The sequence below is a fragment of the Onychostoma macrolepis genome, chromosome 01 (genome assembly GCF_012432095.1).
Source record: "Onychostoma macrolepis isolate SWU-2019 chromosome 01, ASM1243209v1, whole genome shotgun sequence".
NCBI lineage: Eukaryota > Metazoa > Chordata > Actinopteri > Cypriniformes > Cyprinidae > Onychostoma > Onychostoma macrolepis.
The window spans coordinates 15565430-15584294 of record NC_081155.1 but is presented as its reverse complement, the minus strand read 5'-3'; the positions used below and the strand labels follow the sequence as shown (position 1 = coordinate 15584294).

At 34.8% G+C, this 18865-nt stretch overlaps 1 protein-coding gene across 9 annotated transcripts in view; it reads left to right on the top strand.

Annotated features, from left to right (window-relative positions):
* sh3pxd2aa (SH3 and PX domains 2Aa) overlaps positions 1-18865 on the top strand; it is a 108414-nt gene that overhangs the window by 48966 nt on the left and 40583 nt on the right. For all 9 annotated transcript variants that reach the window (XM_058762303.1, XM_058762081.1, XM_058762521.1 and 6 more), the window contains exon 6: positions 12201-12226. In XM_058762303.1, coding sequence (XP_058618286.1) covers positions 12201-12226 — 26 coding nt within the window. The remainder of the gene's footprint in view (positions 1-12200; positions 12227-18865) is intronic.

Below are 18865 nucleotides of genomic sequence, written 5' to 3'. Positions count from 1 at the left end.
TTTATATATATATATATATATATATATATATATATATATATTGAGCACATTTGGAGGCATTGTTGAGATCACTTCTCAAACTCTAGAGCAAGCTTATTATCATTTAATCAAACTAGAACTACAACTACAATTATAGAAAATATTTTCCATACTTAAAATGAATGTGAACAAATAAAAGAAATTTAAGTTATAATATATGAGTTTAAATGTATTTTATTTCAGCTAGTTGGAAAGGTATAATTTCTCAATTTCTTTTACTTTGATTTGAAATACTTGAAGAAATAAATAAAAATTAGAACAGGATACAGGATATAGGCATATTTTTATAAAAAAATAAAAAAGTTAATAAAAATTTGTAATTTGTAATATGTCATGTAACATTATCTTATCATACTGTATAGCACTTACTTTATTTCTGTCACTTTTGATCAGTTTAACATGTCCTTCTGAAATTAAAAATTATCATTATCCATAATCAATTCATTTATTGCAGCACTAGTCTGTTTTTCCCAGTCACTAATATCTAAATTGCCTCTTTTCCTCTTTGGGAGACGCTGCCATCATTTTAGCGGTTTATGCACCTGATGTTTGAGGACCGACTGTCTTGACTCTCATGTTGCTGAGTGTTAATTTCTCAGAGCTCTATTAGAACAGACACATTGCTGCTAATGGTTGAATGGTTGAACAGTCATTCACCTCTGTGGGTTTTTTGTTTTGTTTTGTTATGCTGCTTTAATTGCTAGAAATTTAAACCCGTTTTCCATGTTTGCGTGTGGAGCTCACAGACTGTGGCCAACGGGGTGGAGTCATGAGGTTGACTGACAATTTGAGGATCCAATGGCGTTTCGAGGTTTAGTCACAAGCTCTTTTGAATGCTTTTCATTGGTTAAATATTTGTAAAACCCACAAACAGACATAACGATGACCAATAGCACTGATTTAAAATAATAATAACGAAATATAACAGAGATAAGGAAATTTTCGATCATTTTCCACGGCACACCCGACAACCTGTCATGACACACTAGTGGTTGGGAAACACTGGCCTACAGTGAGCTGTATATGATAGATTGGATTTATATCAGGTTAAGCTGGATGAGTACATCTCTCAGTCTCAGATATACAGATTTGGAGTCCAGCAGTTAGTAAATCAAAATGAAACGGGCTCTTTAATAAGAGAGCGTGTCTGTGAGTCTGCATCCTATCAGTCATCAGTGGCTGTGTGTGTGTGTGTTTGTGTCACTGCTAAAGTTTCACTCCCTGGCAAACACCCACAACACTTTAGATTGTACATTAATAAAATTGTATGTGTCTAGCAGTAGATATACTGTAATTGGTCACACAAATGTGTGTATCTCTCTGTATATATTGATTCTCTACTGTAGCAGCATATGTTCTGCTCAGCTGTTCACACTAACTGTGCTGATCTTTTTCAGTGGTGTGATTTCACAGGTGTTTGTTTCTTAACTTGTGTGAGACACTTGAAATGGCTTACAGTGTCATTCAAATGCTGTCATACAGATGTATGTCTGCAGGCAGTCAGATTTTAGCACGCTTTTTTGAGAATGGAGGAGGGATTAGTGTTATTTTATTATTTAATTTGGTAACTCTATATTTTAAGGTGTCCTTGTTACACGTTACATGTACTTACTATTATAATAACAATTATTTATGCATAATTACTTGAAAGTGACCCTAAGCCAAACCCTAATCCTAACTCTAACCATATAGTAAGTACATGTAGTTTATTAATATTACTCAGTACTTAAATGTATAATTAAACTGTAACAAGGACACCTTAAAATAAAGTGTAACCTTTAATTTTATTTTATAGTGTTCTTTTATTTTCTTTTATTTTTTTTTGACAGTTATAATGCTCCAAAAGATTTTTATTTCAAATAAATGCATGTAAATGAGTGTTAACGGATTATGTGTGACACTGAGGACTCGAGTAATGGCTGCTGAAAATTCATCTTTGCATCACAGGAATCAATTATATTTTAAATATTTTCCAATATAAAACAGTTATTTTAAAATGTAATAATATTTCACAATATTACTGATTTTACCTATCAAATAAATGCAGCATTGGAGATCATGAAGGACCCCAACACACACGCACACACACGCACACACACACACACACACACACATATTTTAGCATTTAATGTATTAAAAATGAGAAAAATGCAAAATGCGAAATGGGAAACTTTTTGACATGTCTACATATCTTTATATATTAAGGAATTGTAAGAGTATTATGTTCCAAATTCAGCTTCTGTCATCATTTACTTATCCACATATTGTTCCAGTATGACTTCTTTCTTTCTTCTGCTGTTGAAAAATTGACTGATCACTCATTTCTATATAATGATAGTAAGTACTGTATGTAGCTGTGCTATTTCACTCCACACACGCGCACACACACACAAAAAACCCCCACCACATAATAGTATCATAATAGTATGACTGATGCACTATTTCAAGACTTCTGAAGCGGTACGGTAGCTTCAGATGAGCAGACTCAAATTATAGTCAATATTCACTCATAATCTACTTATTTTATAGTGGTTCTTTGTCATTTTGAAGCTGGGAAGCTTGCATTACTAAAAAAGAAGGTGACTATATCTTGAATTTTCATTGTTGGATGAACTCTTCCTTTAAATGAGCAGATGGCTGGCTCAAGCTAGCCTTTTAAATTGTATTACTTGCAAAATTTTACAACCATTTGCCACTATGAACTGTTAAACTTCTGTTGGCAGATTATTATCACTCGAAACAGATGGTCCTTTCGTAACATTACCTAGATTTTCCTTCTAGGCGAGATGTGGAGTCATGGAGTTCATTGAATGAAGTGGAATAATGGATTGGTTGAATGTGGTCTGTCTTCTGGACGGTTGAAGTGAAGGTGAAATCTGAGATGCATTTGTGCCGTGTAAGTGTGTTGCTAGTATTTCTGTTTTTAGACGGATATGAATTATTGATCCGCTGAAGATTTCCACCGGGAAATACATTCCCCTGAGGAAAAACACAAACGTGAGCACTCTTGATCTTGAGAGCTTGGCCACTTTCAGAAAATACTGATCTACGATCAGATTTCCCACCTTGATTTCAAACGTGCTACTGATTCCACATCATCTCCCTTCCTGCGCGTTCATGGCATTTGTTTTGTTTAGTGGATTTGTTTTTTAACTACCACAATTTGTGCCATAAGACTTGTAGTGTGTTTGCGCTGCATGGCTGTTCTCAGGGACAATGTAGGGCACTGTTGACAATGAAACCCCTCCGTTAACACAGCTGGAGGAAAAGAACTCCATCCATCTGAGGAAGACAGACAAAGATGCTCTTTGAAAACTCACAATAAGCCACAACTAATTCATAATTGCTGCTAGACAACATTAGACAGAGAAATCAGGGAGGCAGACATTTTGTGTTTAGGATTTAGGCTACATTTAAAGAAAAAAGTAAGTTTTATACGTACAATATATCAGCTTTGTCAAGACTGTAGTAAATAATTTTATATTAGATAAGTTTGTCTAACATATATAACACTGTAAAATATTTTTTTGTTTGTTTTTGAAGTTGTAAATGAAAGAAAGATTATTGGAGTATGTTTTGCAAAGCAAATATTTCAGACTTTCTACTCGGATGTAATTCGATGCGTAATTGTCGTTCTTTTGTAACTATTTGTGAAATTTACTAGCAAATTTTTTTAATACATCCTACACATTTTTCTAAAAAACCCCCATAAATAAATAAAATTACATACTCAAGTAAGTGGCATGGAATAAGATATTGACTTAAATAACGAAATGTAAGATTTATGTAGATATTTTATAGAAGTGAGCTAATGAACACCTCAGTGGCTGAGTTTAAAAATCAAAATATCAGATATCTGAAATGTAAATCTTTCTGAAGCATAAAGCTTTTTTTTTTTTCACAATCAAGAGGAAATTGACTATTTGGAGCCATCTGCTGGAAGACATTCAAATAGCAGCTTAAACAGACAAAAAATGGAAAAGTGAACATCTTCCTCAAATATTTCTGCATTTGGGAGATTACATTTATCAATTTTCTGTTTATTATTATTATTATTATTTTGGTGGTTGTTGTTGTAAAATAAAAACTTTTAATTCTGATTTAATTCTTTAAATAAGATTACTTCTGTACACACAAATGTCAAATAATTATTTTCTGATTTTATTTATTTGTTTGTAAGTGTAGATTGTAAAAATATTTAATTATTTACACTGTCTGAACAAATAGAGACGTCCTATTCTAATTATCAGTGTAAATGAACTGTTATGACCACTGGAGGGCACTCTAAAAGCATCTACTATCATTCTTATCTATTGTTTTATTACCATTTAAAAAGCCTTTTTTTTGTAGGAATTTTTATTTTAGGTCTTATTTTCTCAACAAGTCAATGCTTATTTGAATTTCGGGACTTGCTGAGTGTTAATTTTAGACACTGCATGCTGAAAATGGAATTTACACATTTTTGGTTGATGTTGTAAAAATCTAATTTTAATTGGAATATAAGAAATATCATTTGTTATATGCATATATATCTAGCTGACAGTTGTCTGCTATCTATTAGTCTTTCTCTGTCACACACTCACACACACAATTTAAATACACTGTGGCTGGTTGCTTTTCCTGTCAGACACATTTTTTCCACCCAGACTGAATTCTTTACATAGCCTGAGCTCACAGACAAGCGACTGGAGTCCCAGGAGATCTGTGAACACTGCAGCATGCGTTCACAGCACACCGGAGAGTATTTTACCCTTAAGTGTGCAATAGAGTGTCACACAAAAGCTGCTATCCAGTACAGTCAGAATTGAGATGTCATGGCTATAGAGACTGAACCTACAGTATTACTGTACACAAATGCACAAGAAATAGTATTAACATTCAAAATCACAAACCCTAAATAAGCTTATAGATCTCTAGCATAAGATCCCCTCCAGTATCTCTCTGTCTGTCCATTATTCCGTGTATCGAACCCGTGCACTGACATCGGATCTGAGACAGATGGCAATGATCAGAGCAGCGTTTCCACCACAAACAGACGCTTGCTATTTTAGACCATCTGATGTTGAGCAGTCTCTCTCACTGTCTCTCTCTGTTTGCCGACTGTGTACAGGGGAACATTTTTTATTAGCTGGTATGATGGATGGTTGTTGGTAGGCTGTGTATTCCCACATGGAGTGCTGTAAATCCTGACCTGGTTATCCTATAGTCTTTCTGCGTAATTAAATGGGGTGGGGGCTCTGTCTTAAACCCCTTAGAGAAACAAGTGACATTTGATCACAGTACTGGAAATAAATACACTCAAAATTAGATAGTCTGGAAACATTTTCAGTTGAGATCATCTTTTTTTATTTTACTTTATTTTATTTTATTTTTCTTATATTTTTACGTTAACTTGAAAAACACGTGGTGTCCAACTGGGGATTTAGTTTGAACAGTATATTTAGTGTTTTATTATTTAAATATTTAAATATTATTTTATTTTTTAATGTACACTGATAAGAAGTTTCTTTTGCTCACCAAGGCTGCATTTATTTGATCAAAAATACAGTAAATATTATAACAATTGAAAATAAGTGTTTTCTATCTAAATTTAAAAAAGAAAAAGTAAATTAGTCCTGTGATGCAAAGCTGAATTTTCAACAGCCATTACTTTAGTCTTAAAATCATTCTAATATGTTATCTAATATCAAACTGTTACCTAATATCCTTTTATTATCAGTGCTGAAAACAGTTATGCTGCTTGATATTTTTGTTGAAACGGTGACTTTTTTTTTTCAGGAAAATTTGATGAACAAAAAGTTAAATAGAACAGCATTATTTGAAATAGAAAACCTTTATAACATTATAAATATCTTGTCCTTTTTGATCAGTTTAATGTCGAATAAAAGTATTAATTTTGTTTTATTTTTTAATTAACTGACTAAAAACAGTGTATGTAATTGTATGTTGATTGTAGTGTATTATTAACACTAAAAGGGTTGATTTAAAATATGAAAGGCGTATGCAATAGGTTTTCTGGGCATAAAGCAGGTCTCAAACTGTAAAGTGATTTTGTATGAAATGAAAGACTCATTCAGTGGAGAGTCTGTCATGAATGGCTGGTTTAGGTGCAAAGCCAGGTGGTCACTGGTCACAGTGACTGATTATTGTGTGGCTCTTCAGGGGGTTAATGCCAGATAAAACTAGTTAATTATCTAAAGTGCTGTTGCCTGAGGGCCTGATAAGATGATCAGTCAAGTAAAGAGACAGACAATGAGACACACAGAGAAAAAAAACAGAGAAAAGCTAAAAATAATTGTGATTTAGTTCAAAGTTAAAGGCCTGTTTCATGTGGCATGTCTATTGAGGTCCTCTTAGACGACGGAATTTTCATGGATCAAATTAAAAATGGAAGGAAAATAACATCACAACAGTGCTGATTGGCTGATGGCACCACAAGAATGTGCCCTAGCTCTTAAAAGGATAGTGCAACGAAAGATGAAAATTTTGTCATCATTTACTCATCCATGTGTTTTTCCAAACCTGTGTGATTTTCTTTCTTCTGTGTAATGAAAAAGAAGATATTTTGAAGAATGTTGATAACCAAATATTTTCAGTTACCACTGACTTCCGTTGTAGGTAAAATACAATGGAAGTCAATGGGAACCGAAACTGGCAGAACAAAATCAAAAACATAGCAAAATGGTCCCAAAACCGCTACAACCCCTGGTGATGGAAAAACCTCTGCGTTCTGTTGAGTCATCTTTCAGCCTAATTCCTAAAACCGGATGGGTTTGCTGTTAGGAACCGTTAGCCTCTGTGATTGCAGCGCATGGTCGTGCAACAGCCAACAAACACGACTCAGATTGGACCAGGTGGATGTTGTGGTGCAACCACTGTTTCCTCGTTGTTTTTCTATATTACACAATGATTACGTCTTCCATATAAACACAGAATGGTTTCATAAACAGCAGTTTGATTTCAGACACCTTCTTCAATCACCAGATCTAAACATCAGTGAACCGTTGAGAAAGTTCAAGAGGGTGAAGTTCCACTGGAGATCTGAAGATCTGTGCTCTCCGTAAACATGCATCATGAAGCTTTAGTTTCAGTAAATGCTAGATCTGTTTGTAGCTCAGAAGTCTTGTGTTGTAGCACATGGTCCAGTTTCCCGTCCACACTGACGCAGAACAATAACAGAAACCAGAGGAGGCAGCCAGAGGCTGGAGTTATGAAACTTTGCTTGGCATTTCTTGGTATTTTTGTTCTTCTTGTGTGTATACGGTTGTGTGTATTTTCCTTTTCTTTGACATTGCACTAAAGGAGGGACCCAAGCTGTAATAAAGAACAAAAATATCATAAATATCAAAATCGTAACTCGGGGTTGGTTTCATTTGGGTCTTGCAACCAGCTAGAAATGACCCAAAACACTACCAACCACAAAGCAAGCTAAAATCACTCTGAACACCCTAGCTTGCTTGTTTCTTTCTTTCTTTCTGTCTGGTAAAAGTTCTGTGTAAGAGTCAGAGGTCATTGGTTAGCAGGTCCACCCGTTTCTCCTTTCCACACCTCCTGTCCTCCCTGTCCCGCTCTCACCTCATGAGACCGTCCACCCCTCTGCCCCTCTAATGCTTAGCAGATGCTCAGGCCAGTAAATACACCTCAACGCTACTTTCTCTGTCTCCCACCTTCAGTCACCGCCACTCCTGTAAATGCAGAGTGAGGGAGATGTCACTGAGTTTAAGCTTGTGCAACAGCTTTGCTGAGGTGTTTGGAACCAATTCAGAACCTCTGAACTCTATTAAACATACTTTAACAACAGATGATGAACCATGCTGTTCAAAAGTTTTGAAAGAAATTAATACTTCTATTCAGCAAGGAAGCATTAAATTGATCAAAAGTGAGAATAAAAAGACATGTACAACGTGTAAGCAGCACAACTGTCTTCAACATTGATGATAAGAAATGTTTCTTCACAGTGTTGCTTTGTGTACAGCGTTACCGGGAAAAACGCTATTTTTTTACCGCTCTAAAAGCGGCATCTAGAGGCAAAAAATTTATTTGCATTTTCATTCAGACCAATGCGAAAAGAGCAACAAGTGGGCGGGCAATATGCTAATGTTTCATGTTGATGTCAACATGAAATGGCTTGGGATTAATTTTATAAATGACGCATGATTCAGAGTCGACTCTTTCTTTTGAGAGACAATAATTTTATACACGGTGCACTTTCAGATTTAAAACTTTGCAGGATATTTTCATTCACTTAGAGCTGTGTTACACATTGCATGGAAAGTAATTGTCAAAAATCCATAATAGGGGCTGCTTTAAGCAAGAAATCAGCATATTAGAATGATTTCTGAAGAATCATGTGACACTGAAAACTGGAGTAATGTGTCTGGAGTAGTGCTGAAAATTCAACTTTGCATTTACAGAACAGCAAATATATATATATATATAAAAAAAAATCTTACCGACCCCAAACTTTTGAAAGGTACAGTGTACCTGTCCAGAAAACTGCACTATTACTCGCTTCTTTTTTGTTTCTCTTGGCTCTACTTCCACATCATCTGTTTTACTTAGCTTAATCGAATTCCTTTACTTCAGTCTGATATTCTAATCATCTCATATTCACAATGATGTAACTGAATTATCCAAGCCCAGTGCTGGCTCAGTGTTTCTCTTCTTCTCTTTGTCTTGTTAATTTTTAATCGTTTATGTTCTGGTGTTAGTACACTGTATAGGACTCTTTCTTGATAATGATTTAAAAATCTTGTGCTTCATTTTTTGATCAGGGCCTTGTACTAATTGAAGCAAGCATGGCGTTCCTGCAGTTTAGGACTCCCTGGGATAGGAATATTCCAGAAGTAGCGCACTTCTCTGAGAGCCATATAACTTCACTGCCTGAAGTAGATGTCAAGCATTCTATTTTTTTTGCAACTCAAGAAGTAACATTACTCTGTGAATGTGTGTAATTGTGTATTTGTCTCCCTGTTTATGGCCTAAGGCCCCCAAATGAAGAAAACAAAAGGTTGGGAAGACTTTTTATTACATACTCTAAAAAAAATAAAGGCTTCAAAATGTGGTTTTCGCAGCAACCGTTTCCAAAAAAACCCTCTCAATGTACAGTTCTTAAAAGAACCCCCAATATGTGCAATATTTAATGCTGCTCTTAAAAGTAATGGTTCTTTATTGGCATCTGTAATTCCATATAGAACCTTCAATAAGTATATACTTTTAAAAATAAAGGTTCTTTATTAGCATTGATGGTTTCCTGAAGAACCTTGAACATCCATGGAACATTTTCATTCCACAAAATGTTCTTTATAGTGGAAAAGGTTCTTCTGATTTTCAAAATGTTCTTCACACTAAGAAAAACGGTCCTTTTAGGATCTGTTCAATGAAAGGTTCTTTGGGGAACCAAAAATGGTTCTTCTTTGGAGCCTTTATTTTGAAGAATGTAGATAGCAATGATGGACCTTTATTTTTTAGAACAGTATTAAATATTGTTGTTGGGGCTCCAACAGAAATTTCAGTTGCATTATTGCACATCAAAATGTATTTTTTAACATACTGTAAAGTAAAATATTAAGAAAGTTGACCGTTCTGAAAGCCAGTGCATAATTCACACACTTCATTGGTGTCTAAGCTGGTGGTCACCATGAGTTTGACAAACACTGAACATGCCTGCTTTTTAAATAGACCACAGAAAATGCCAGAGATGACTTTATGAAGATATCACCAAGACACAGAATGCAATGCGTCACTTGTGGATTTATAGTATATTATTCTTTTATGGTCAAGTGGAGTGAATGAACAGAGCGGTGCCCAATCAGTACGAACTACCATTTCCTGCCTTTCCTCACTCGTCATCATAATGCTGCCCCTTGTTTAATAGTGACTCTGGGAGTGATAAAGCTGAGAACTGTAGTTTTCTTGTCTGAAACTTTTGGGCCGACCCAAGTGATGCTGTATATTACCTGCAGACCCAGTGCAGGGAACGGTGAACTATCACTTCCAATAATACGTCCTCTGCTAAACGGTCTCAAGCAATAAACGTGAAGTATTTACTATTAGATACGACTCAAGAGGTTAACAACCGGAACAATTGGTCTGGAGAGGTTTGGCAGAGACTATTTACTGAATTTCTGCCATGGAAAACATGCCTTTAAAATGAACCTTGATGTGCATTTCCTGAAGTTTTTAGTCTTTGGTTGTATGTAAAGAAAGCACACAAAGCGTTTCCAGTTTACTTTTAAATGCAAGAAGACCAATCACAATTCAGTATGCAAATGATTCTTCTTTAAAAGAATTTTTTTTAAAACCCCCAAAAAAACAATAAATACCACAGACTGATGAATAGACTTAGAATGCAAATGCGGTTTGTGCTGTATTCATTAAAGAAGAGGCAATTATTTACAAAATTAATTTATATTTATATTTCTTATCTTTTATTTCCTATTTTTTTTTATCCCTATAAGACCCTGTAAGTTTGACACTTGCTACACATACTGGCAGGTTTCAGTCTCTTAAAACTGGGAATTTTCCTACTGTTCATTTCGAACATATTCATAAATGTCATGTCCTATATTCGTCTTAATGGTGGCAGTTTCCTTTTATATGAGACAGATAACAGATCTCTCTGATTTAGGGCTTTTAGGACACTGTCCTGTCTCTCCTCGGCTACAAAGGAGTTCATTCTAGAAGGTTTGCAGTGACCTCATACTGCTGATCTGAAAAAGAGAGTATTCATTCTCCCACGGGAGTCACAAAGGAGGAGATTGAGCGAGAGAATGATGAAAAGAAAGAGATGCAGAAACAGATGAGAGGAAGGAGAGAAGATGGAGGGCTTGTCATATTTTGGACTAGATGGGGGGAATGTAGATATTAAGCAAATGCCCTCAAGGGTATTTTAGGGAAATACCGGCCATGAATGTGTGTGTGTGTGTGTGTGTGTATCAAAAAGACAGTCTGGCATATTTTCATAATATGTACAGTATGTCATGTAATAAACTTAATCTATTCAAATGGAACTACATCAGCCACTTCCAATTACAGTATGCACCAACATCTTTGGCATTATTGCATTTATATTAAACTCTTTATTATAAATTCTGTTAATTTATTATACATTAAATTATGTTTGGGTGAGCCACTTGTCACCGTACATTCAACATGTTTATGTTGCTTAGAAACACTATAAACAGCATTCATTAGGCTAATGAACTGTATTACCAAGGATTTCTGTATTTAATACTTTCAATTTAATTGTCATAATTGTCAATTGGATTCATTTTTAATAATTACTAATTATTTGTTTTATTTTTCTTACTCATCTTTATTATATCATAACAACTGTTATATGATTTTTTTTTTTTACATAATAATTCTAGCATCTTCTGCATATTTGAACCCTTTCCAATAGGGACTGTATGATTTTGAGATCTATCTTGCATATTAGCATTCATTACAATGCAGAAATGACACATTTAAGATGCTCTTTAATGGTTTTAGATGTTATTAGTGATGCAATTAACCATCAGCACATCGACCGCAATATCATAGAGAGAGCAACCACTTAAAAACCACCTAACAATAATGATAAGTTCTTAGGCCTACTTCAATATTAAGATTTGAAAGAACACGTACCACTCTTTTTCTTTTAAAAGATTTAAATATAGTTATTCTGTGTACTTTCTAATGTGTGTGTCCAATGTATGTGTTTGCACAATTGCTAAATTTTATAGTTCCCCACATTGGCATCACTTTCCATAAATAGATCTCCTCCCATTTCACCTTTTAACTTGATTTTTCACTGATGGATAGGTGTCACACACAGGCCGGGTGTCATTTTGATCTATTAATGAGGGCGTGTTAAGAGATCCGCCCTTTTTATCCCAGAGCTGGAGGATGAGAGGAGGGACGGGGGGATAAAAGGATAGAGAAAGAGCTATGGTTCTGTTTGGGTCACATGATCAGATGTTGTGGCTATAGCAGCTGGCCCCTTCGATCTTAACACACACTCGCTCCTTGCCCTGGCACACATCTTGCTCTCACTGCATCTCTAGTGTGTATGTGTGTTTGTGTGTGTGTGTGAGGGTGTGTGAGTGTGACAGCTGTCTGCTGCAGGACATTGTCTCACTGTGACTTACCATGTCACTCTGCTGTTGCTTTTTTTACAGAGATTATGGATCCAAACGCAAGTCAGGTAAGACAGATTTTTATTTACCTCCCATGTGAGTGCTAAACCTGTTGCCGGGTTTAAGTACTAACTTAAGCCCGCTCACTAACTCTGCATGCCCTCTCTGTTATTGCGGCATTGAATGACTTGCTGTTTTGCACTCAGCTCAGGGTTTCAGCTGAGTTTCTTTAGAGAATTGCATATGACTCAGAGGTTTTTAGAGCTCTGGGAGTGTCAGCTGTAAATGGTTTGGGAATAACTGGTGGGACTTTGGAGGAAAGCCACATGAAAGTATGTGCATTTGTATTTCACGCTGTTGCCGAAGTCGTCCGGCTGTAGGCACAGAAAAAAAATAAAAAAAATAAACCACATTGCATTTTTTTATTTTATTTTATTTTATTTTATTTTATTTTATTTTATTTTATTTTATTTTATTTTATTTTATTTTATTTTATTTTATTTTATTTTATTTTATTTTATTTTATTTTATTTTATTTTATTTTATTATCCCTGTGTGCATGTATAAATAAATATATATGCTTATTTTTCAGGCTGTTATTATAATGTTAAGGCACAGAGACCTGATTTATGACGAGGATTAGACCAATTTCCTTTGCATAGCATGCTAGGGTGTGTGTTTTGTGAGTGAACAGCCGTTCTGCAGTTGGGACTCACTCAGAGATGCATACACACACACACACACACACACACTGTTGAACACTAATGTAATTTAGATTGGAGTAAGCGTTGGAGTTCTTGTCTCTCCCACACACGTCCCTTAGAAACATTTTCCGTTTTTGATCTGTTTGCTTTCAGCTTGTAAACACACATTCATTTGCTCCAACAATTTTTGAAATTTACTAACATTTGGATTTAGTTTTTGGTTCCAAATATGCAATATAGATGTAATCAGAAGTTTGAGCGATGTATTAAATAATTCCAGATGTTGGTCTATTTCCTGTTTGCACTTATTTATAACTTTATATTCAACAAAATTTTTCAAAAAGTTGTTTTAATTTGCAACCCTCAATTCTGTGGTTTTTACAAAATAAACCTGCCAGCATGGTTGCCAGAAGAATTCTGTAATCTAAAAATACAGTAAAAATGTAACAGAGGAACCTGTAAATTTGACATTTGAATTATTTAATTTACAAAAATGAATGAGCAAATAAACAAACCAGTAGATCCAACAGCTTTCTTTCTGCTAAATTAGCATAACCACTCTGATCCTTTAATCTATACTGACAACCAGCACAATAAAGAGAAAGACACGATGAAATAAAATTCATCACAAGTTGATTTTCCACAAGCTGAGGTGAATACGAATATGCACACAGTGTCATGCACAAATAAAAAACAACATCATAGTAACACACATGGCATTAAAATATACTATAAACATTTATTTAACAACATATGGTGTAACATGGGAGAACAAACTAAGAAGAAACATTTATTTAAATGAAACAAGTGTAAAGTGTCACACAGGGAATTATGGAAATGTCAATTTATTAATTTTCTTAATAATTTGACGACTTGGTATTTTCATTTACAAAAACTGTACATTCGACAGCATTTCACTGTAAAATTACATTAAATGTCACATTATCTCTATTACAGTTTTTAAGGAAACTGTAAGGAAATGCACTAGCTAACATGTTTTTACTGTTGCATTTTTGCAGTCGTTTACCATTAAAATTACAGTGAAGAAAGTATTGTCATAGTATTGTTCTGTGTGGCAACACTAAAACTAATGTTTTGCGCTATGGAAGCTAGTACTCATGTGATTGTGATGTTAAGAGCTGAATGTGTTTGGAAGGTGAAACGCACATGTACAATCACATGCATGCAGAGTCATTTCTAGTGATTTTGTGTTTGGCTCATGCTGTCAGGTCAAGTATGGAGTAAGATGTGTCATTATGAAAAAACATCAGCACACACAAACACACACGCACATTTGTTTTTCCATCATGTTGGGGATTTCCATTGACTTCTGTTGTTTTTATAAAGGTTAGGTTTAATGTTATCGGTTCTGTCCAATAGCTTTACTCTTAACTCTTAACAAACCTTTTTCTTTTCAGGATTTTGATTAAAACATTGATTAAATATATCCATGTGTATTTTGATTTAGGTTTTATTATCATTAAGGGAACATTAAATCTGTTTGTTGTAGGCAAAACCTGATCCAGACAAACAGCCATTAGTGAATGTTATTTTTTTTTTTAGACCAGAAATAGTTATTCTTAAGAAACAGACAATTGTTTTCCAGTATTTATTAGGTCTGCAGTGTCTATACAAATATTTGTCTGTCCATTCATCATCTGTTTGTCTGTTTGTTCATTCACATTTATTTGCTCTCACAACATTTGAAAATTGCTAACATTTGGGTTATAATTTGACCAGCAGCTGAGGTGATGTAACGAGCAATTCCAGCTGTTGTTTTCCCCCCTCCACCTCTCATTTGACAATAAATCATGTGGAACCACTTATCATTAGTGTTTTGGATCACTGGAATCATCATCATCATCCTCTGTTCCATTCTGTTTTTAAGATGACCACTGGATGTGTCAGACATCAGTAATCATCTATGTTAGCTACAAGTGAATAACATCCTGAAGATGTTATCCTAATTACTCAAATATGTATTTTCCAAGGTTGGAAATTTGTAATTTATTTTTATGTTTAAAGATCCGAGGTTTCACTTCGTCCCCATCTTTTTGTCAGTTTGAATGTCTCTGAGGGTTTAGCAGGTGGAAACTGCAGCTGGGAAGTGTCATTATCAAAAACAAACTTGTTCCAGGCGTGGGTTTCGTAGATTCCCTGGCAGTCCTGTCCACCAGAACTTCCACACTGTTATGAGAAATGTCTTTTTAAAATGCTTTTGAAATTGATGATTTGCATGACAATGTGTAGCCTGGAATAAGCACTGTGTGCAGATGGGCGTCACTTCCTGTGTCAGCAGTGACTGATCATGAAAACTTTATTTCTTATAAGTTTATTTATTTATTTTTTTTACATCAATTGTAATCCAGTGATATATTTATATTTATATAAATATATTTTTTATATTTTTATATTATATATTTATATATTATAAAAATTTATATATAACAAATATATAATATATGAATATTCTTCTGCCACTAAATAAAAAAAGGTAATTGAAACTTTTTATCTCACAATTCTGAGTTTACATCTCGCAATTCAGACTTTTTTTCCCTCCGAATTTGCCTGGTATAAACTCTCAATTGCGAGTTATAAAGTCAGGATTGTGGCATATAAACTCGCAGTTGCAAAGTTACATTGCAATGTACAAAGTCCAATTCTGAGGGGAAAAGTCTGTCTGTTTTCTTACAAGTATTTGACAAAAAAATATTGATAAAAAAGTCAGAATTGCGAGTTTATATCACACAACTCTTGAGTAAAAAATCAGAATTGCGAGATGTATACTCACAATTGTGAGAAAAAAAGTTGCATTTACCTTTTTTATTCAGTGGCGGAAACTGGCTTCGATACCAATCTGATGCATTATTGGAGGGGTTTTCAGTTGCCCTTTCAGTGACCAGTAGGTGGCAAATAGTAACTGTTTTTGAGCAAACTATTCATTCAAACGATTTGTTTGAAACACTAATTAATTCATGAGCGAAACAAGTGACTGTGTTTATGAGCGAGTCGTTGAATTATTTACTCAACTGATTTTTTTGACACTCAATTGACACTGATTCATTCAATAACAAAACATTTAGATTTGTTTGGAACTATTTCCATTGCTGGAGCAAAATCAAACTAGTAACTGGCAATATTGTGTGTAAGTTACTCAATAATAACTTCTTATTATTAAAGTGCTGTGTAAAAGCAATATCACACTCGCAATTGTGTTGTATTGAGGAGTGCCTGCATGGCTGTGATTCGGCCAAAGGCATGAAACTGCTCATACTCAGTAACAACAGTACATATGTTCATGTTTTATTGCTTAAATAAAATGTATCAATGTTTTTTTTTTTTGTTATACATATTCATTTACATATAGTCCTATCTGTATTCACAATATAGCATGGGCTCTCATAATGTACCTCGTTGCTTAAATAGTGACAAACTGTTAACAGCTTTATGAAAGGAAGTGCAAGTACAGCAAACCTTCTCCTTGCAATGGAAATAGGGCCAGTATAATCAAACTGAAATTATGTGTATCATGAGACAAACTTTGATATTGCCATAGAGACTCACAAACTAAAGAATCGTTTCCTTGTAAGCTTAGGTAAACAGTTTAAAGAAAGAGGTCACAAGTAGACTTACATAGCTTTGTGGTGGCAGGAAGACAGGGGTCTTGTTTCCCTCTGAGGTGGCCCTTAACAGTATATGATTACAATATAATCACTCACACAGAGCATAATTCAATAGCATTACGCTATAGCTGTGGGACTTTACACCAATTAACGGTAGAGCCCTGACTGAACCCTTTTGTATCAGTTTTAGAACCTCCAGTTGATGTTTTAAATGGCTCTGATAGTCATAATGGTTTATTGCTACCTTCAGCCATTCTTTGCATGGAATTTTGGGTAATTAGTGCACAATCTGCCCATTATTTTGTCTTCATTAAACTGTTGATGATGCTTTTCAGTACTTTTGCTTACCTTGTCAACACTGAAGGCTGTTGTAATACAGCAACCAAGAGTTACATAACTCTAAGACCCTTAAGACCCCAAGTTTGGCTTGTTAGTCACGTTTCCTCAGGGAGACCATCTTGACGAGCAGATGGGTTTGAGACACTTAAGCCCCAAATAGGGATCAGTTTTTCCTGGTTCTGTCCTCTCAGAACTGCTCTTATGTCAGCCTGAAGACATAAACCACCTGTTCAGAAGTTCAGAGCCCTAAGGATTAGGTAAAGTGCACCAAAACCGTCTGATCTGTTCTTCACAGCTCACAATAGGGGAAATATATATGTGACATGCACCATCATTTTGAGTCATTTTGACCAAGAGTTTAATGTTGTTTCAAACCGTTTTTTTAAAATCCAATGTTAAGAAATAGCAATTTAAATGGTGATCATCATACAAAAAAATTGGCACAGTTAGATTTCTTTGAACACGCATTAATTAAGACATTGATGATAACAGGTTGAAGTGATGGTTTACCCAAAAATTCCAATTTCTCTCAAGTTGTTCCAAACCTGTATGATTTTCTTTCTTCTGTTAAACACAAAAAATATATTTTGAAGAATGTTGCTGATAGCCATTGTCAGTGGCTACCAGTTTGGCTACCATTTTAATCAATGGTAAGATATCAAAACTTTTGAATGGTAGCGTGAAAAAAAAAAAAAAAAATTCTATGAATTGCTTCTTTTGTCCAAAGCATCTTATAGTTTGTTAATCCAATCCCCCTTGAGGTTAGCCTGCGGTTAAGTATCTTAAAGACTTTTTACAGATCATACCTTGGTGGATTTGAACTTGCAACCTTTGGGGTCCTGAGTTTAACCACTATACCAAAAATGCACCTGGATGTTTTTACAGACACTCCTTTCAGATTGTTCAGATGTCTTCCAGTATAGGCCCTTCTTCCCTGGCGAGGAAAGGACACGCTTTACTTGCAGTTCTCCACATTCTGCTCCCCGTGTGAGAGTCAGATGTGGAGAGGGGAAAAAACGGAGGGGGGATTGTGGGGTTCTGCTGGAATGGGGTCAGTCAGACGTGGCAGAGTGGGTTCAGTGTGACGTTGGACTAGCTAATCTTGTTTACACAAGAGTCAGGGCTCTGTGGAGGAGTGGAGGGGCCATACGGAGAGAGAGAGGCGTGCGGAACAGATGGGAGTTTCAAGGGAGGAGGGATAGTTTTAGTTTGAGAGGAATGGCCGTATGTATGTGTGGTGTATGTTTGTCTGTTCCATTGAAAGGAATGGGCTTAAATAGGTCAGTGTGGTTTTATGGTTAAAAAGTCCTTTTTAATGATGTTTAATGAATGCAGTTTGACTGATTAGAGATGTTAGCTACTGGAAAATGACAGGATGTTTAGTTCCAATTTGTTCTAAGCGTGTTTGGCTACTTGATGAAGTTGATGAATGTAATTATTGTAAAAATAGCATAATAATAATAGAAAAGCTGAATTTTGTAGTGTATGAGTCAAAGATGAAAAGGGGTATTCAAGCACCAAAACAATAAAAGTTTAATACAGCTTTCATTTTTTTCATACATTGGAATGTGTCATGTTTATTTATTTTTTCTGTGCAAAAAAGAAAAAGAAGAAAAAAAGACTATTATACATTTTTTCCATGATTTACCTGTAGATAAAAATGTCATACACAATGTCAGTGTAATATTAATTTGTACATAAAATATACAGGCATATTTTGAACAAGAAACATTAGATGACATTAAAAGGATCACAGCAGCCCCCCAAAAACTAATTTATTATAATATTAAATATTTACCACTCTTTGCTCCTATTCTTCAAATCTCTAGGTTTTAGGTATTTGTCAGCAAGTATTTAATCATATTCAAATATATTAAAATAAATTTAGTATGATCACTTTTTCTTTTATATATTTTAATAAGTACAGGTCAGAATAAGCATTGTTTAATTTTTGCATTAAAATTTCTATAATGCTGAATGAGGACGGAATGTTATTTCACCCATATTTTGACATTTTATTTTCACAAAAGTTGAAACATTA